We start from the raw sequence: 22,080 nt of genomic DNA, 5'->3' as shown, positions 1-22,080 counted from the left end.
CCGTAATACATTTGTTTCATTCGACACTCGATTAGGACAAAAACGAGGTAAATTTCAATAATTTAACTTGGTATTGGAGAAACGAGATCGTTAATTTTTTGCAGTACGGGATTCTACCTGAAGATAAGAAAAAGGCTCAAGCACTTCGACGAAAAGCTGCCCGTTATTATTTAGATCGAGGCAATCTATATCAAAAGATGATCGGTGGACTTTTAGCGAGGTGTCTCGGACCTTCTTAAACAGAGTATGTGATGAGAGAAGTATATGAGGGACATTGTGGAAATCACGCAGGAGGAAGATCCTTGGTAAAAACTCTAATTAGAGCAGGATATTATTGGCCAAAAATGGAAGAAGATGCAAAAAGCTTTGTGGCCAAATGTGACAGATGCCAACGATATGGTAATAATAAGCATCGCCTAGCAGAGTTATTACATCCGATTATTGCACCATGGCCTTTTATGAAGTGGGGGATGGATATCGTGGGTCCACTACCACAAGCCAAAGGAAAGGTACGATTTTTACTAGTACTAACCAATTATTTTACCAAGTGGGTAGAAGGTGGTGCCTTCAAACAGGTGCGGGAAAAAGAAATCAGGGACTTTGTTTGGCGAAACATCATATGCCGGTTTGGAGTACCAAAAGAAATCGTGTGTGATAACGGTCCACAATTCATAGGTGCGAAAATCACAGAATTCTTTCAGAGTTGGCAGATTAAAAGAATAACTTCAACACCTTATCATCCTGTGGCTATTGGACAAGCTGAATCAACAAACAAGGTTATTATTAATAACTTGAAGAAAAGATTGGAGGAGTCAAAAGGTAAGTGGCCAGAAGTGTTACCAGGAGTCTTATGGGCTTACCGCATGACAGCAAAAACAGGTACGGGAGAGACTCCACTCTCACTTGTGTATGGTGCTGAAGCCTTAATCCCAGCTGAAATAGGTGAACCAAGTACGAGATACACCCAAGCAATCGAAGAATCAAATAGGAAGAGATGCAAATAAATCTCGATTTGCTTGAGTAAAGGAGGGAAACAGCTCTAATAAGGATGGTAGCGCAGAAGCAAATTATTAAGCGATATTACAATTGGAAAGCTCATCTTAGGTACTTCAAGATTGGGGACTTTGTACTCAAAAAAGTTTTTGAATCATCAAAAGCGACCAATGCAGGAAAATTGAGTCCAAATTGGGGAGGACCTTATAGGATTCGAGGTATTGCTGGAAAGGGTGCATATGAGTTAGAAACAATGGACGCAAAGTACTCCCATCAAATTGGAATGCGGTTCATTTGAAGAAGTATGACTTCTGAAAGGGAAAATCCCGGTCAGGTATCGTTTATGCAAGGTTTAGATTTATTCTTTTTTAATTATACTAACCATTTTAGATGATAGGCACAAAGCTAGCCCACACCAAATGATAATTTTAGACCTAAAAGACACGCGGGATGTAAAATCATCCCCGGTCTGGGTTACAAACTTTCTGATGGAAATAAAAAGGGTTAAGCAGTCATCATCTAAAATTATACCTCCGAGTCCTGTGTTTATTTTCCTTTTCAGGAAATGGACCAAATGGAAGGAATGAACAAGTGCTCGAGATTTCATACTTCAAAACTCTAACACTTGGGGGACTATAGGTAGCAGGTAAAGAAGATTTCAAGCCAAAGAAGAAAGAAGACTAAAAGTCAGTTCAAGCCTGGATTGACCCAAAAATCAAAAGTCAAGAGCCAATCAAGAGCCAAGAAAACAAGTCTGAATCAAAAACCTTTTATATTAAGCTTTCATAAAGTGTAACTTGCGAACATAAATTATAAGATCCTACGAGTATTAAGGTTAAAGGCAATGTTTAGTTATGGGTTGCAAAATATACCCCAGAAATTTGTGAAATTTGTTATAAAGAAAACAGTTATGAAAGAGTTGTAGATGTTGTACAAAAAGATACTTGAATACATGTAAAGTGTTATATAATTTGAAAGTTCAAAATACAAAACTTTCTCAAATAATTCACGAGATTTCTTTGAACAAGATTTCTTTGAGATATGTATTTTTCTACTTCTTTCCTATGTTTACACCAATATGAAGTTGAGACGTCTTCTTCATTAGTGTCGTTCATAAAAGGGCCCTCTTTGATAAAATTCGTGTCTATTCAAAAATCACGAAATACTAAAGCATTTTTAAGTTCAAATTAAAGAGTAGAACAGAAACTCAAACGAAATATTATACATATTAAACTTGGCCAAAACTAACTATGAACTTAGTTAAAACCAAGGAACTTTGATAATAAACCCCAAAACAGACCAGGGGTAAAAACTTTCCAACTATTCAAAAAAAAAAAAAAACTTCCCAAGAAAAGTTCACAGAACACTATGGGGCAGGATCTAAAGTAGTACTATCAGCAGCAAGAGAGCAGAATACAATGAGGCAACATCGGCAACGAGAGAAGATACAACTTGAGCAGAAGAGGTTTGAACATCAACATCACCAGGAGTAAGTTCATCACCTTCGGGAACGCCGACCTCAGGTGAGGAAAAGTTCTGACGTTGCTGAGTTTTTTCAATAGTTTCCTTAGCTTTTGCAATCTCAACAGTCAAGTCAAAGCCTTCTTGGCTAGCCTCCATTAAAGTCTCAAAGCGCATATTCAAAAAAGCCCAAGTTGCTTTATCTTCAAGGGCTTCATAATCTTTTTCCCATTGCTTAATTTCAGCCTCCAACTCTTCTCTTTCAGCAAAAGAAGCATCATAAGAAGCCTTCAAAGTGGTGAATGATCTCTCCAAGAACTGGACCTTGTCTGAAGTTGCACGGAGGTCTTCTAGGGCCCGAGTGAGAGTTTGAACAAGCTCCCCGGCATAAATCTCCTTCTAATTAAGCAAATCTTTCAAACCCCTAATTTCTTCGGTAGCTTTAGAAAGCTGCTCCGCGAATGAAAACTCAAGAATGTCTTTGTCCTTGCCAACTTGACTGGAAGAGGCTTTTTCAATTGCCAATTCTGAAGCCATCACTTGTATTTGTTGTTCCTAAGCACACTTCTCCTCATCCAAAACTTCTTTTTCCAACTGAAGACTCTTGTACTGTTCCCTCCAGTTATCTGCTTCCATACGATAATCGTTGACTAGCTGCTCTGTATTGACAATTCTTTTCATAAGCTCTGTGCCTATCATATTGACTTCACAAGAAAGGAAACAAGTGATTATCAAACAAAGATAAAAATTACGAGGGAAGTAAAAAAAAAAGAGAGCTAAGGCTTATACCTTCAAAGATGAATGAACAATATCATTCATTCATATTAAAGAACTGTGGCTTTCCAACTTAGACTTCTCAACTGGGCCAATTAAAGGTTTTAGCCATACATCGGCTTGGCTAGACTTTTTAAAAAGATCACCATCCTCGGGGACTTCAATAGTAACTTTTTTCATCATCCTATTGCTACTTGAAGAACCAACTTCAACACGTGAAGTGGTAGCAGTAGGGACATTTGAGGAAGTGAAAACAGCCACGGGAGGAGCAGTAGCAACAACGACAGGAGCAAGAATTTGAGTACCAATAGGAGCAGACACTAGAAAGGAGGCGAGGGGTGCTTCATCAGAAACAATGTCAAAATCTTCATTATCAAACCCAGGGGAAAATAATTGATCATTAGAGTCACGAGGTGCAACATTCATCTCTTCATCAGAGCTCGTTAAAAGGACACTTTCAGGCTCATTCATAGGAACTGAACTGGGAGGAGGGGTGGCTTCATCATCCAAAACAACGCGCCTCCTAGCCCGAGGCCTACGCACTAAGGAACCTTCCTCCCGTTCATCTTCACCTTCAGAGTCATGAGCTCTCTCAGCTTTTCTCTTCGATGAAGAATTCAAAATCATTTCTTGAGCAAGAGACAAAGAAAGCCTTGATGAAGTAATAGACACGGCACTGACACCTCGAATGGAAAACCTAAAAAAGGAAAAACTTAGAAATCCCCAAGTAAATACGAAAGAAAGGAAGAAAGTTAAAGGAAAGGATACCATGAGTTTTGACTTTCCAGCCAAACCTATGAGAAACGTATTTCCAAGATCTTCTTTCCATGGGAGCAATCAATAACATCTTCTCTACCCAAGCACAGAAGTTTGGAATTTCATCAAAAACTTCCATGGTTGCTGAAAAGAGAAAAAAATCCATGAGAATATTTTTTCCTTCCTCATAAAAGAAGAAAGATATAAAAACATACTTACGTGCAAAATTTCACTTCTCTGGAAAAGGCATGTTCTCTTCACCTACTAAACCACTTGTGGGAGCAGCAACAAAACGGGCATACCAGCCACGGTCCTTATCATCTTCAGGGCTAACCAAAACCTTTTTACTCCTGGCAGCGAGACTGAAAACCCCTGAGCGGAACAACTTAGGGGAATACAGATGAAGCAAGTGTTGAGAGGTGAAGGGTAAAGAGGCCAAATGGGATAGGTACCGTAAGCATGCAACAACTCTCCATACAATAGGACCAATCTGTCCTAAGTAAACATTGAAAAAGCGACAAAACTCTGTGATAACTAGGTCAATAGGGGGTCTGAAACCTAAATTGAAAGGGTATGTGTAAATAAAAGAGTAACCAGCCAGGTACGAAGTTATCCTTTGGTTTGGACCAGGAATTAAAATTGGAAAATCAGGTTTCCAGTAGCATTCTCTTCGCACAAGAGAAATCAAACCATCGGTAATCTAAGAAGGATAGACATCGGCACAATCATGGGAAGTCATAGAAGTAACTTGGTTTCTAATTGATTCACGATCAGTGGAGAAAGAAAATTCCGCAGGGATAATTTCATCAACTGTTGGTTCTCGAAGGGGCTCACCTGATTCTCTACTTTTGGCAGAAGATCTACGGGTTGAAGAAGCCTTAGTCCTAGATGAAGAAGGGGTAACAATGTTGGGTTGAGAAGTAGAACCACAGATAGATAAAGATCCTAAGCTACGTAACCTACCGCCTCTTCTACTCCTAACAGGAGTAGTTGAAGGAGGAAGTTCATCTATAATGATTGTTCTGCGAGGATTGGGGTTTGGTGAAGACATGGATGCAAGAAAGTAATGTGTACTGAAGAATAAGAATAATTAGAGAAGAAGGATAATGTAGATTGAAGGTTTTCGTGAAACTAAAGGCACATGTGATATTTATAAGAAGGAGCAACCGTCATGTAAAATGAGTCATGATGGAAACGTCATAATGAAGTAGTTACTTCGTGACTAACGCAGCCGCAAGAAAGCCCTAAAAATCGCTGAAGAGTCGCAGACCCAATCGGCGGAGGCCACGTGGTACATGCATTAAATGGAAGTGACATACGATTTGTTGGTTCTAAAGAAGACATAATGATACATGGGAAACGGCGGCGAAAATTCTCGCCATAAATACATACCACTTCCCAAATATTCAATTGAAGAATATTCGGCAAGTGGGGGGACTATCTGTATTAGTAGAAAATAAATATGACACGTGGAATTGTGTGTGGCTGACAAGGCATGACACGTGGATCACTAAAAAGGCGACAACTGGAATACTGTATTAGAAGATGCACGAGATACAAGAGACACGGGCAAATCACTCACGAGATGAAGGGATGCAGTTGCTCGAGTCTAAATCATTTAGTAAATATGGGCTGAATGAATCAAGACAGTAAGAAGGGGAAAATTCATGAACCTCTAATTAATGAAGAATAAGAATTGGAACCGTTACAGAATCTCCACAAACAGTTACGATTGTCAATTAAAACGGATCATTAGAGTCATTAATGTCATAATGATTCGGCCATAAAATGGAGGAAACGTTATATTTATAAACTCCTATAAAAGGGAAGAGAATTTCATTTGTAAGGATCATCTGTGACAATATTGGAATATATTCACTTTACTTTTCTGCTATCTTGACTTTGCAGTCAATTATTTCTTCACTTATTTTTGTCTTTTCTTTTCATATAATTGAGAAAGTACGAAATTTTTTGGTTATCAATAACACGAGTTCTTCTAAAAATAGACTTTGACCGAAAGACATATTTTTTGGTTAACCAGTTAGTGCTGAAAAGATTATAAGATTTGCCACAAAGTCAAAACGATATGAGATGCTGAAACACTTTCAACTAAGTTTCAAGATTTAGATTATTTATGGACTGCATATAAAGCCGAGACATGAACAATTAGAGGAGTGACTCGCCCATAAACTTTGAAAGTTCGAGATAACATAAAATATTTATGCTTGGAGTTGAAGTTTGGCATTATTGTGAAAATTCATATGCATGAAGTCAGTTGTGGTTCCATGTTTTCATGGAAAGGCAAGTTCTGTTACTTCTGACATGTTATAAAATTGAAGTTTATAATGGAAGAATTGGACTACATTGCTACAAGATATTCCAAATCATATCACTTTTTCGTATCATTTTACCAAGCATTTTAGTTGTTAATATGAAAAGCAGTCTTTCTGCAGAAGGAGTGATACAAGTCACTAAAATGGACTTGAAAATGGAAAGCTGATAACAAAAATACTTTAACTTTGGCTTGTTTTGTTCACTTTTGCATTTGTCTTGTGGCCATTTTGTAATTCAAAGAAGACATACAATATCTCTATAGAAATGCTCATTGGTTCAGTTGAAATGATACGGGAGAGAATGTTATAAAAACAGAATACATTCAATTTGAAAAGAATATCTAATCCTGAGCTTCAGTCTCCTTTAGGACATAGTAGCAAGAACTAATAAATTAAATACAAAATTGAATTGAAACTAACTGGTACCTTAAGTAATAAATCGTTTGAGCTCACCTAACACTGCAGTAATAGCTGACAAATGCTTAGCATGGATTGTGTCCGGGAGTGTCTTATGTACACTGGCTAACGTTGGTTTGTAGGAACATGTGAGATAATAATTAATTGCATATTCTTTGTCTAAAACTGCAGCAACTTTATACCTATTGATCTCAGAATTATACTCGTATAAATATGGGAACTGTATCATGTAAAAATGTACTAGGAAACCATAACTATAGCCGTCCACACCCAAAAATGAAGTTGTCCAAAGTGTGGGAAACTCTCCAATTGTTGCTTACATAATCATAAGCAGCAATGACTATGGATTTCTCGAAGGCGCAAATAAGGAAGGTTAAGTAAACCTTGCGCTACCCCTAACCATGTATTGTAACAAGGTATCATGTAACTGTGGATGAAATCATGATAATTGATGAACTCGGGACGGTCAAGAATTATAGCCTCTTCTCTCTTTGTATCAAAAGCAACAACACTACCATCAGTGCTGAGACAATACAAGGAATCATGCCCGTAAACATGTTTATTGTGCAAACCAAAATCGTTGAGAGTCATTCTGAATTGGACTTCATGCCACTCGCCTGATCCCTCCGATGAAAATACATGAAATATATACCCTCTTCGATTAGTCATCTTCGCAACTGTTACCAATTTATATTGATCTATAGTAGGGTAGTCAACAGCTAAGAGTGGCAAAATGGTTAAAAGAAAACAGTTAATCAATCATATTATCCACTAAAAAATGGGTTGGATAACCAACTTTTTAAAAACGGGTCAAATATGGAAAAATACCATATTATCCATTTAGAAAATGGATAACCAATGGGCCTAACTTTTGCATTTGTAAAGCCTCAAATTGAGGGTTCCTCAAGTTAGGGTTAACCCGTTTTTTATCCGTATTAAATATGGATCGGATCGGATAATTGATTCGTTTTTTCATTACCCATTTTCGACCCGAACCGGACTCCTATCAACAGCTAAGCCAATTGACTTAGAAATATCTCTAGGCTCTGGGTATGGGTATCAATTGGTGCTCTCCAGTTATAGGATTGAAAAGACAGTAAACCATAAATTCATCGAAGTCGAGGAGAATCAAACCATAGGATCAGAAATAACTAATAAAATTCTTGCTTAGAATTTTACATTGAACTGCAAGCTTTAAGGGCAAGTGGGAGATGATATCCACAACTAAATCTATCATTCGGTTCCATTTCCATATATACTCACTAATGTCTATTATTGTGTTGCGAATGCGGTTTCTTCTTTTTGTCTTTTTCGAGTCATAAGCAAGGAGGACATCTCTTATTATGTATGACCGGGGGAAACTGATTTCGCTTTTATTTGGGAACCGGACTCGAGAGTTTGGGACTTAAGAGCTTGTTTGGCCAAGGTTACTTTCTTTTGTCCAAAAATACTTTTGGAAAAGTTAAGGTGTTTGGTTAAAATAAAAAAGTACTTCTGACCAGCGGCAGAAACAGTTTTTCTGCTTTTGGGGAGAAACTACAAATTCTATCTTCTTCCAAAAAGCAGAAGCAAAAGCACAAAAATAATTTGTTCAAGACACTTACGATAAATTCATATCTTCCAAATTATCCCTCATTAATTTAACTTTTTTCTTTCCTTTCCTTTTTTTTTTTACTATATGTTTCTTCTCTTTTTTATTTTAATCATATCTTTTTTCTCTTTCTCATGTTCCTAAGAATTGATTTTAAATATATATTGAATGATGTATTTTGACATACTTAAATTATTACAATAAATAATACCAAACACTTAATGTTATTGCTTTGGAATAATTATTTATATTGATTGGAATTTTTAATTTATATTTTTACTTTATGTTTTATATTTTAATTGAACTCGTTAATAATAAATGTCTAAATTTATTTATTTTTTCTAAATAATATAATCACAAATTTCGTAATTTGATACTTAAGGTGCATTTTTAAAAGATTGGCCAAACACAATAAGCTTGCAATAAGTACTACTCAAACGAATTGGCCAAACACAAACTGTTATTTGCAAAAATACTTTTTCAAAAAGCACTTTTGAACCAAAGCGCTTTTCAAAATAAGCAATTTTTGACTACTTGGCCAAACAGGCTCTGAAACTGTTATCCTATACTAAATGTGCATTAATTCTGAATACTTGGGGGACTATTTTGAGTTAACGTCCAGACTCATTTCGGGCTTTTTCACGAATAATCAATTACTAAATTAAAAGAATCAGCAAATATTTTTTGTAAAAAAATGGGTGAACTACATCAAACACTGGAAATTATCTGAACAACCTAAAAAAGCAGAGATTATACAACTTTTGAAAAAAAGGAAAAATTTTGTATGTCCAAAGGGGCTCTTAGTCTTGCCAAAAGAATAATAGAAATTGAAATTGGTCAAACCCTCGTGATGACTAAATTCGTATTCATAAGAAAATTGTTATTCCAGAGTTAAGGTCAAAGTGAACAGATAACAGAAATATAGATGACTCCAACCCTTCAGAAGTCAACGAGAACCATTATATGGAGGATTTAGATGTTTTATTTATTCATGGGATGTTGAACAAAATGGCAGAATTCAACTTCAAGAACCATTTCCTTACTTTCTGCGTTGGAAAATATGTACTATCACAACGAATAACAGACCTTATTTCTTTATGCCTAGGCAAATTCAGACGATCAATGACGTATATACTTCTAAATACTGAATTTTGTATTTTATTTTCAATAGGAACAATTAAGTTAATGTATATCTAATAACTTGGTCCAACACTGTCTTAAGAATAAGGAAATAAATAAAAGCTACTGCTGGTCAAATCACGGTTGAGCTCAAAGACAGTTTAACAGCAACTGCTAAATTCACATTTGCAGCTCAAACTAGATTAGTGATCACACTGTAAACATAAGGTTACTGCATTTGATCCTGAGAGATCGTTGCCAATCTTATTTTACTCATTCTGAGTAAATAAACTAACAAAAGAAGACTGGAATGAACTTTTCACAAAAGCAGCTTCTTTCATTTTTCAACCCTTTTTTCGTCTCCTGCTGCAAAGGTCAGTATTTTCTTCTTTTACCACTCTTTCATTTTCAATGTCGTAGCATCATTAATTTGGAATAAGGCTGATAAACTTGCTTTTCTCATTCTCATAAATAATCAAATTATAAATTACAGAAACGAATGAACTTACATATTGTATAATAATAGTCAACTCTTTGCCGTGCGAAGAACAACAATTTTAAGAGCTAGAGATTATTGATGCATATCTTAAAGAGGAAATTCATCAACTCAAACTTAGCTAATCACACCAAATACAAAAACTTTAGGATATTATATTAGGATATCATGCTAGATTTTATTCCATATGTATCAGAAATATATCTCTCTAATCTTTGGTCAATATATCCATCCTCAAAATTATTTACATAACAGAATTCAACTTAGAAATTTTATTTTTTCCTCTAATCAGTAATCGCCATGCAGTAATTCTACTTCACAACCCTTATAAGAAGCAAACCTAAGGTTGCTTCTCACAAGAGACACTGATATATTCACATTTTCCTTGATATTATTCTTCCAAATGGAACTTCCCACAAAAAGTTTTAGCTTTCACACTTTCTTAGCTATCCGTGCTGTCATTCTTGTGTTGCAACTCTTGCTTTCCTTTTCTTTACTGCACGCTGCCGCTGCAGCACTTAGTAATGAGACTGATAAGCTTGCCTTAATTGGCTTCAAGTCCCAAATAACTGAAGATCCATCCGGAGTTGTGGCCTCGTGGAATGAATCTGTCGACTTCTGTCAGTGGGCTGGAGTAAGATGTAGCCTTAGACATGAAAGAGTCATCAGTTTGAATCTCCAGGGTCAGAGATTGGCAGGTACAATCTCACCTCATCTTGGAAACCTTTCTTTCCTCAATTCTCTTGACCTTTCAGAAAATTCGTTACACGGTCAAATTCCTCAAGAACTCAGCAGGTTATTTAGGATTCAAAAGTTGAATCTGAGTTTCAACTTACTAGGAGGGGGAATTCCAGTTAATATTTCACATTGTGTTAACCTCAAGAGCCTTGTCTTAGAACGCAACTATCTTGTAGGACAGATTCCTTCTAATGTTGGATCACTTATAAAGCTAGTGCAACTTTATCTCAGAAATAACAATCTAACAGGAACAATTCCTGCTTCTATTGGAAATCTAACATCTTTACAACAGCTGCACTTATCATATAACAATTTAGTAGGACAAGTACCTGATTCAGTTGCTCGACTGACCAAATTAAGAGAGATTGGAGTAGCAGTAAATAGACTATCAGGGAAATTTCCTGCTTCATTGTATAATTTGTCCTTTCTTGAATTAATATCAATTTCTTACAACAACTTTGGTGGTAATCTCAGATCCGATATAGGCAACTTATTCCCTAATCTTCAGATACTTCATTTAGCGCAGAATCACTTCACTGGTTCCATTCCATCCTCTTTAGCCAATGCTACAAAACTGCTGCAGCTTGATATTCCTCAAAATAATTTCACTGGAACCGTACCATCAAGTATTAGTAACCTACGAAATCTGCTGTGGCTCAATGTTTTTGGTAACTCTCTTGGAAATGGTGCACCTGATGACCTCAACTTCATAGATCATCTAACTAATTGCAGCAACCTTCAATTCCTACATATCGGACTAAATCAGTTTGGAGGTATTCTTCCCAACTCCATAGTGAACCTATCCAGCCATTTGACAAGGCTAATTATAACGGGAAATCAGATCCGAGGAACCATACCTAAAGACATCTCAAACTTGGTGAGCTTGGATTTACTCTACTTGGGTTACAACCGTCTAACGGGCAGCATTCCGGATTCTGTTGGCAACCTACCAAACTTGGGAAATCTCGGTTTGGATTCAAATTCTTTGACAGGGGTAATTCCTCCTCCTATAGGCAACCTTACTAAACTTTTATATCTTTATTTGTCATATAACAAGCTAGAAGGAACCATACCTCCAACTCTAGGAAACTGTAAGCAGTTGCAATATATCCTGCTTTACAAAAACAATCTGAGTGGAGCTATACCCCAGCAACTCGCGATTCTTTCATCTCTCATACTAGTTAACGTGTCTTATAACTCCTTTACTGGTCACCTCCTAACCGATATAGGAAATTGGAGCCGTCTTATTTCTCTTGATCTTTCTCATAACAACTTTTCCGGTATAATTCCACCGTCCCTCGGAAACTGCTTGGATTTGCTGGAAAAATCCAAATGCAGAAAAACTCCCTCCAAGGAACCATTCCTAATTTAGGCGGCTTGAAGAATCTACAGTTGTTAGATCTTTCCTTGAACAACCTATCCGGGTCCATTCCTCATTCCATGGGAACTCTTAGTTCCTTAATCTACTTGAACCTGTCATTTAACAATCTAGAGGGTAATGTTCCTGTTACTGGACCATTTTCCAACTTAAGTGCTGTGGTATTAGTTGGGAACCGCAAGCTTTGTGGAGGGATTCAAGAACTGAATTTACCACCATGTGCTGTTCAAGAACCCCAGAGAACACGAAAGAAGCATGTACTTGCCCTCAAGTTTATTTTGGTCATTGTATTTGTTGCTTCGTTCTCAATCCTGCTGCTGGTTATTGTGTTCCATTATCGGAGAAGAAGTTCGAAAGATCAAATAGATGATAGACCTACATCTGGAAACTTCACCAAAATTTCTTATCAACAGCTCCTCAAAGCAACTGGTGGATTTTCTTCTGAAAATTTAATTGGCTCTGGAGGTTTCGGGACTGTTTACAAGGGAACTCTAGGCCCTAACGGAATGGTTGTTGCTGTCAAGGTACTCAATCTCCAGCAGGAAGGAGCTTCGAAAAGCTTCATAGCAGAATGCCAAGCATTGAGAAACATTAGGCACCGGAACCTTGTCAAGGTCATCATAGCATGCTCAAGTACTGATTTCAAAGGAAATGAGTTTAAAGCTTTGGTATATCAGTACATGCCAAATGGGAGCTTGGAGGAGTGGTTACATCCAGAAGTGGAGACACCAAAGGATAGCTTGACCATTCTTCAAAGAATAAATATCGTAACTGACATGGCTTCTGCCCTTCACTATCTTCATCATCAGTGCCAAACTTCGATAGGTCATTGTGATATAAAGCCATCAAATGTTCTTCTTGATGAAGATCTCAAAGCTCATCTTGGCGATTTCGGTTTGGTGAGACTCCTTCCTGGATTTGATACTGAAGCTAATCTTAATCAGTTTAGCTCACTTGGAGTAAAAGGAACCATTGGCTATGCAGCTCCAGGTATATATGTCTAGCAATTAGCAAAACAAAGCTACGTAAATCTGTAACTGAAGTTCGACATGAACATGTGCACTAACATTAGTGGTTTTTGTCTAACATTAGTGGTTTACTTTATCGATTGCAGAATATGGCACAGGCGGTAAGGTCTCCATTTTAGGAGATATGTACAGTTTTGGAATCCTAATATTGGAGATATTCACTGGAAGAAGACCCACACACTTTGTTCCAAGAGAGATCTAGCCTCTACCACTTTGTGAAAACAGCGTTACCGGAGAGAGTTATGGAGATTCTAGACAAAACAACTCTAAATGGTGACATAAAGGGGAAAACAACCAATGGAGAAGAATATTGGGCTAATTTGGAAAGACGTCAGATTGAATGCTTGGTTGATATACTTGAGATTGGAGTTGCATGTTCAGCTGAATCCCCAAGAGATAGATTGACAATGAGGCAAGTTTACAGTCAGTTGGCACAGATCAAAGACAAATTTCTGGTAACGGAAAACAGATGAAGAGGATTGAAGCCTTAGATAACAACTGAAACTTTGAATTTACTTTTCATGCAATGCTATTTCACTATGTTATGTTAGGAATTGAAAAATTCACCATAATGGAAATTGTAAAGACAAAAAGAAATCTGCAACAAAACTAGAGCATTAGAAACTTACTTGCTTCTTCTTTCTTAAGCAAGAGTAGCGAAGTTTAAGAAGTTATGTACGTATGAGATTGGGAAGCTTCCGCTTGTCTTCTTGATAGGGCGTATAAATCCAGCATTTTCAATCCATGGTTTGAATTCTATATTAAAGAACCAGAAGCTTTCTTCATTCTTCTTTTGAAGCAAAACTAGCAAAGTTTTGGACGTTTATGTCTTGGCTTTCTACGAAAGCAAGTATATCAATCTCGTCTTCACATCTAACTTTTCCATACTGGTCTATATGTTATTATTAGTTACAAATTCTAATTCAGGCCCTGTCTTCTTCTTTAACATACCATAACAGCAACTAATTCACATTTGCAACTTAAACTTGACATTACAGCATAAAAGGATTGGTGCATTTGCGCCTATAATAAAAAGAGAGACTAAATCGGGATATTCCAACCCCAGCACCCCCTTTCCACCACACAAGGGATATTCCATCTATACAAGATTAAATATTTTATCTTGATTGCACAAACCAAGTAGAGATAAGTATTTTTATACTGAATATAAAAAATAAATTATCTAGTTAATTAAATGTACTTATATTCTTAATCTGAATATAATTATTATGAACAAGGTATATAATTTCGTTTTGATTTATTAATGCGTGAGGTTCATTATCAATCAACATACTTAATAAATTCGATGGCGACAATATACATTATGTGAAATAATAATTTATTGATGGATTTAGAGACTAATGATAACCCTTTAGAAAACTTATAAGTTCTCATTCCATAAATCCTACAAGTGGATTTTATTTTTGATATATGAAACAAACAACACGTCTCTATATATGCTTATCCTTTGTATCCATCCATTCTCCATATGTGCAACCCAATTTAAGTTTTACATACAAGTGGGTAACTTTTACTCTACAACCTTTCCTCAACTATCTTTGACGTTTGTCCGTGAATTTTTTTTAACTTGCAAATAAAATAGTAGTAATTCAAGTTGATTCTTTGATATATAATTCCTCTTGCACTCACAAAATACTAGCACGTCCTTTTTTAAGAAAAACATCTACTTCACCAAAATAACAAAATTAACTATCTTTTTTCCAAATATTGTCCAAACATCTTAACCTCGTAACTGCTACAGTATGTAAAAGCATAACGGTTCTCCCATTCAGTCGACACTTAGTACAAATGATTTGAATTTGGTAATTACCAGAGTTTTAAGAGTTGCACAACGTTTAGGTCGTACCCCTGTCGATAGTTCAATAAGTAAAAGTCAATGAGGTGCTGGTTGGAGACCACTCTATGGCTGCCGCAACTAAACAAAAATAGATGTTCTGAAGCTAAAACACAGAACTGTTATTTTCAACTTGCACGTGCAGCATCAACAATCAAAAAAAAAATCTCATGATCTCCTCAATTCCAACTGCCTTTGCATTAGATGCAGATCTCCTCAAAATTGTTTTTTTTTCCTCTTAAATGCTTACAGATTGTTTAATGCATATACTGCTCCCAAAGAAATGCACAAGAGCAAATTGCAGATGTATATGCGATTCCATAGGGAAGAAATTCAAACTAAAAAACGTACCTCAATAATGCACAAAAATGACACCCATCACCCCATATTTATCCATCTAAAAAAGAAAAGACGAGAATCGCCAAGATCTGAACCTATGCTGATGACAGACAACAACCACCAGATGGACCTGGTATGAATATATTATCTTTTCTTTTTCACGCCATTTCTCATCCCAGGACTGAGGCATCGACCTTTGAGTAAACATCCCCACTCAAAACACAAGTGCAACCTCTTCAAAATCAGCCTTCATGAAGTGCAATCCACCCTAGGTAGCTTGGTAGTCCAGGAACAGCCTCAATTTCTGTGAAAGGAGCTCACGAGTTCCATACAGCGGTTTACTACTGATTATCCAATCCTTCTCAAGCAGCCCTGCCTTGGCACCATGCGACATCTCATCGTAGAAAGCAGAGACAATACAGTAGATGGAAGTCCTCAGGATATCAGCCATCGAATAAGCTTTTGCATAAAAAGGGGCTCCTTTTCTTTTTCCTGCAACACCTGCAGCTGAATCTCTCCTTCCTGAGTTTAATGTAGCCCACTTAATACCAGCAGGATCCATTACAGAATTCGATGACGGTAAGTTGGTTTTCTTGCCCATTAGAGTTTCAACAACCAATAAACTGGACAACAAAGTTGAGAGAACAGCCGCATTGCTCCCAGAAAGTTGAGCAACACCAAACCTATCCTCCTTGTGTGAATGCACGGTCAGTGATGCCACAATGCGAGCACACCAGGCTAGTAGCTGCATGTATTAGTAATAACAGACCATTTCAGGATATGTTAAATGACAGCAAAACCGAAGAAATTTAATTCATAAAAGAACAAACGACCAGAGAGAAAAAAGCAGAACAATATCTAATACTAACATTCATTCATATGGAAATTAGTGATTTACCTGAAAGTCATCAAATGATTCATAAATCTTTGAATCAGCAAGCTGTTCATTTGGCGAACGCAACTGACGAGACAGTTGCAAGGAGTTATCAACTGGAGAGCTCTCCAAAACTTCACTTATGTTTCTCGTGAACTGTTCAACTGGGGTCAAGCATACAGAAATTACTCTTTTGTATGTCTCACCACTTTCCTCAAAGAAGGCAGCTCGGCGCCAAGGGTCAACATTACTCTCGCATACCATGCAAAGATCAAGGTATGCAAGATACTGCAGAAGAGATTTTGGTGTGCTCTCCTCCAATGAGGCAAGAAGCGGTTCACTTGGATTTGTCTCAGCAGCTGCAGAACCTTTTGGAGGGGCAAAGACAGACCGCTTTGTATGCAACACCTAAATAGTCAAATCAACATCACTTTAGCTTTTTATGCTACTTGAGAAAATAACCAGCTTGAACATATACAGCTACTTGTGTGTCTCTGTGTGTGTGTGTGTGTGTGTGTGTGTGTGTGTGTGTGTGAGAGAGAGAGAGAGAGAGAGAGAGAGAGAGAGAGAGAGAGAGACTGACTTGGTGTAAATGATGAGATAATTCCCAGCAGAGAATCACCACAAAACTTCCGATGTAAAAGATAATCTGCTCAGTAATAAAGTTTCCTACAGGAAGTTGACCCTTAAACTCGTAAGGTAGAAAAACCGCAAGGAGAGCTGAAAAGACATAACCAACAGCTGAAAGCTTTAGAGCCTTTCCAACAGCTAAAGGTAGCCCCATCTTAAAGCTGAAAAAGGGAGGACGCTGTTGACATGGAACTGTTGTTAGTACCTTGGATTACAGAAAAGATACTACAAGTCACCACATCAAACTGCAATTTACATGATGGGACGTGCATATTTAATCAGACAATCTTGTTCATGCAGAGAGAAAGCAACCAAAGAGAAATCAAATTATTAGAATCATAGCAATGAGAGAATCACAAATGGAGTTGAAAACTCTCAGTTAAATGTTCCCGACTTCCAGTACGCATAGACGATTGGGTGCTTTCATGCAGAATCAGATTTTCGTATACAAGGTATTTCCCGTATACATCAATAAAAGTACCTTATCAAAAAAATCCGCAACTACCCCCACCCTTTCCACATACACACGCACATACACGCACACACAAAAGAAGTAAGCATCTCCTTGTCAAAAAAAATGGCGTTGTCATACTAGCTTAAGGCCTCAACGAATACTGAGTATGAAATAACATTATTTTTTTCCTATAAAGATTTAAATCTAGTGAAGAAAAACAATTAAATTACAATGAGTACCACACTAATGGAAGTCCTGGCATTAAGTGACAAATAATTCAGTTATATTCCATCACTTCCGCATGAAACAATAGAAAATAGCTCTATTTAACTTCTATACATGAAGCACGAGCAAGGTTTAGAAATAGTGTAAAAGGAAGTGCTTCGACTCATCGATATCTATCTTACTCATGTTCTAAAAAGGTCGAGGTATACTATCACCTTAGAGTTATAAGAGTGTGCTTCTCCAGTGGATCATGCGCCTATTCACAGTCTATACACGAAGAATAACACAGCAAAGACCAAAATAATATGCCAATATAAATCATTTGTGATTTGAACTACTGTTATTACTTATGCTACCAGAATAATAACTTCCTCAGTATAGTATAAAGATAAATAAGCGAGTGTGCAAGACATTCTAATAAAGAGTAAGACGCATTTACATGAAACATCAGTACATATTCAATCAGGCAAACAGCAAATTTAACACCTATGATTCAGCTCTTCACTTTCAGTTAGCAACAGAGAACTATGGATATCACTCAGTTAAAAGCCAATTCAACAAAAGCATATCCAATATCACAATTTATTCATGTGCAATCAATATATTAAAACTGATGTAGAGCAACAATTTCTATACCTGGATAATCGGGAACTGCAAAACCCAGCGTTTCTTATACACATAGTGGACCGCGTAGAACATTCCAAGCTGCAAACCCCAAAACCCTAACTTTCCAATAACCAGCCGCCTAGTCTTCACTTGATCGAAAGCACCACAGCTCCAGCACAAACTAATCATAGACAAAGAAGCCGATACGGCAGACACCGCCACGAATAGCACGTAGCTAAGGGAAACCCTGGCGCGGAGCCGGAAATCGGAGGAGAGTAGCGGCTGGGAACTAGAAATGGGAACCAATATCAGCTTAACTGAGCCGAGCAGAAGCTCCAAAGGAGAAGCAGCGCGATGAGGCCGAGGAGAGGAGATAATGAAAAGGGAAGTGGAAAAGAAGAGAAGAGAGAAGTGGAAAACTATGAAAGCGAAGAGACTGAGGAATGAGGGTTTGAAAGGGGTTGGAGTGAAGAGAGAAAGGAGTAGAGTTTTGGAAAGGAAGAAGACGGCGGTGGATTGAAGTGCTTGCCAGATTAGGAACCCTAGGAACCGGTGTTTGACGATGGTGGCGCCGCCGTCTTTGTCATTGAAGAGTGATCGCTCCACTATGGATAAAGACATTTTTCGCCGTCGGAAAGACGGCGGAGTGGAATGGGATTTAGGGGTTTATAGGGGTGGTGGATGGTGGAGCCACTGCCTAGTGTTCAGTGGTGGCGAATGAGTTCTTACTTCTTACAGCACTTGGGCGGGAAATTAAACGACGCCGTCCCTATCTAAATTAACTTTGATTCTTCAGCAATATTTTCTTTGTTACGAAGAAAAATTCAAGACTTTTGGGTTCCTACCTTTAAGTAGTCTTTGTAGATTGTAGTGGAAAACGATTTTGTTTTATTTATTCTTTTTTTCTCTATTGAGTCTTTGGATATGATTATAAGAAAATTATTTAAATTTTTATTTGTGAGCATTTAGACGTGAGGTTGTTTTATAGGCTGTTTGGCCAAGTTTTATTTTTTGCCAAAAGCACTTTTTGCCAAAAATTGAGGTGTTTGGCCAAGTTTTTAGATGGAAAAAATCTATCTATATAGAATAGGAGAAGCAAAACCACTACATTAAGACAAGTGTCTTAACCACAAAAAGCCAAGTGGCATTGTTAAGACAAAATAAACTACTTTTCTAACTAACTTTTTATTGAATTTTAAATTTTGAATTAATTGGTTACACTACTTGAATTAATAAATATAGATATTATAATTATCAATACTCAATAAAAAATAAAAATACAAAAAAATATTCTACTCATTCAAATAGGAGTTTTAAAATTATTTTAAAATAAAAAACAAAAATAACAAAAAATAAATAATAGGAATTTCAATAAAACATATTGTACAGATAAGGCTGTCTAACTGAAATCATAATAGATATTGAATAAAAATAACATTAATGTAAATTTATATGTAGATAATATCGATAGTTAAAGCTAAAATTTAATATATCATATTGAAAACAAAATAAAAGTAGTTCAAAATTATTATTTGAATAATAGGTAAAAGCACTAAATAAAATATTAATTAAAAATATTATAGTAGAAAAATGCATAACAGAGGATGATAGAGATTGTTTTATTTATAATTTTGATTAATTTGTAAAATAAATATAGTAAATAATTAAATAATGCTAAAAATTATGGNGGGATATTAAGGGAGTTTTTTCCAATTTAAGTGACAATCGAAACGGGATTATTATTTAAGATCAGAGTCGCCACTTGGGATAGTTAATGGTGTCCCAAGTCACCGATTTAGAATCCCGAATCGAGGAAATTTGACTCTATTTAATGTCCGCGAAACACAGAAATCCGGGTAAGGAATTCTGTTAACCCGGGAGAAGGTGTTAGGCACTCTCGAGTTCCGTGATTCTAGCACGGTCACTTTGATCATACCTGGCTTAATCAAATTGTTTAATTACTGATTTTAGAACCTATGTGCATTTGCCTTTTTTAATTAAGATATTATCTTGAAACGGGTCACGCGTACGTGTACCTGTTTGTTTGGCGCGTCAAAAATCTTGTCACGCGAACGTGTCCACAATTAATAAGGCTGTATAGCTATTAAGAAAGTTCGGCCGAAGTTGCGCGAACGCATACTCCGATTTTGTTTTTAGAAATCGTAATCATGTCACGCGAACGTGTCCACAACCACGATAGTATATTAAATGTTCCTAAAGCAAACTACGAACAATTGTCATTTTTATATCTAGGTTATGAAATTAATACGAGGGCCATATATGATTAAATTGTGGATGGCACACCTCGGACTATATGAACTAAATTAAATTAGTGGTACATTAACAACAATTTTATTATTAAGGAAAGTTGATCGAAATTGCGCGAACGCATACTCTGAATTGTTTTTTTTTTTAGAATTGCAATTATGTTACGCGAACGTATACACAATCACGATGGTATTGTAAACGCACCTTAAGGCCTTTCTACGAATATTCATTCTAATATCTAATCAAAGTATTTGTGAGGGCCATAGGTTATGAATTTTCTTGCGAATCGGCTAAGAAACAAATATCAGAAGCAATCATAACCAAACCCAACCCTTCACTTTCAAACCCAATTTGGCAATACATGCTCCATGACAAAATTATAGTAAAAAAATGCATAACAGAGGATGATAGAGATTGTTTGAGTATATTTATGATTTTGATTAATTTGTAAAATAAATATAGTAAATAATTAAATAATGCTAAAAACTATGGTTAACAAATTTAGACAATGAACTAAGCATTTATATTGGTTTGTCTTTTAAAAGTACTATATTAATTATTATAACATATAAATTATTTTATAATAAGCAAAATCTTAAAATTGACCGCGCATCGTGCGGGTACCTACACTAGTGTTTTTGAATAGAAGAAGAAGCAGTTTTTGAGAAGCAAAAAAAGTAGTTTCTTTTAGAAAAATACACTTAGAAACAGTTTTCAAAAGCTTGGTCAAACACTAATTACTGCTCAAAAGTACTTTTAAAATTAATTAGTCAAACACTTCTCACCAAAAACATTTTTTTTTAAAGTACTTTTTAAAAAAAACTTCTCAAAATAAACTAAATTTTAGAACTTGGCCAAAAAGGCTATTAGAAGTGAAGCAAAAAGTTCATTCTGACAATTGAATTTGACCACTATTTCGTGAAGTGTTTTCTCTTTGCAAGTTTGGGAATCAAATCACTGTTCTAAAATGTGTTTATTTTCCATTTCTAAAATTGTGTTCATTCTAGAAAATAGTGGAGTTGTTCTCTGGAGAAAATTTAAATTCACACTTGTAATCTTCTTTATCCCCTATTAGCAGATTGATAACTAACTACAGTTTCGCTGCTCTTATTAAAAAAAATGCCCCGTATTAACTTTTTAATCATGAAAAATCATTTACTTCCAAAATAAAATCCCATGTAGTCATCTAATATTTTCTTCGAAGTTCTTCATAGATTGAGAGACAAATTTATTTATTTATTTGCAATAGAACAGCTAAAGATAAATAAAAATAGATATAATTTTGACCCATACAGTTAGTCCCTCCGCTTATTGAGGTCGTCCTCATGAAGTCCTTGATGAGCGGATTTTATCTGTATCTAATCACAAAATGTTCCGCCACGGCAAATGAGCTGAATTGGTCGAGGTCGCGTTGATGACGGGTCGGCTCAAATGTCGTGGTTGGCGTGGTTAACATAGGATGATGTCATGACCACGCGCGTCATCATTGCTCATCTTCCCGATGCAATGCATCGTTTCCAACGCCTTTGTTACTTCGATCTCAGTGTTAGTGACAGTTTCTTGCATCGATCTGGGCGTCATAATACCTTATAAATAGGGGAAGGGAGATTAAAAAATGAGACTTTTCGAACTTCATACTCATTTGGCACTTTGCTTGTTCTTCTGCTTCTTCTCTAACCCTTGCTTCTGATTCGCTTCTGCTTTTCAGCTCTAGCTTTCCCGTTGATACACTTCTTCTGGTTCTA

At 36.4% G+C, this 22,080-nt stretch overlaps 2 protein-coding genes across 2 annotated transcripts; one reads left to right on the top strand and one right to left on the bottom strand.

Moving 5' to 3' along the window:
- The first annotated feature begins 9,555 nt into the window (after positions 1-9,555).
- Positions 9,556-13,825, top strand: LOC109206486 (putative receptor-like protein kinase At3g47110). The gene is given in 4 exon segments (XM_019369310.1): positions 9,556-12,002; positions 12,005-13,046; positions 13,171-13,261; positions 13,263-13,825. Coding segments are annotated over 4 exon segments (3,087 nt in total). The 5' UTR covers positions 9,556-10,343; the 3' UTR covers positions 13,558-13,825.
- Positions 13,826-15,113: 1,288 nt separating this feature from the next.
- On the bottom strand, positions 15,114-18,875 carry LOC109206485. The gene is made up of 4 exons (XM_019369309.1): positions 18,098-18,875; positions 16,736-16,960; positions 16,177-16,560; positions 15,114-16,023 (listed from the first exon to the last, which is right to left on the bottom strand). The coding sequence occupies exons 1-4, from the start codon at positions 18,686-18,688 to the stop codon at positions 15,547-15,549; spliced, it is 1,677 nt and encodes a 558-aa protein (XP_019224854.1). The 5' UTR covers positions 18,689-18,875; the 3' UTR covers positions 15,114-15,546.
- Between the last annotated feature and the right edge of the window lie 3,205 nt (positions 18,876-22,080).

This window comes from Nicotiana attenuata, unplaced genomic scaffold (assembly GCF_001879085.1).
Source record: "Nicotiana attenuata strain UT unplaced genomic scaffold, NIATTr2, whole genome shotgun sequence".
Classification (NCBI taxonomy): Eukaryota; Viridiplantae; Streptophyta; class Magnoliopsida; order Solanales; family Solanaceae; genus Nicotiana; species Nicotiana attenuata.
Note: the sequence above shows the minus strand (reverse complement) of the source record. Positions and strands in the feature narration are given on the sequence as shown.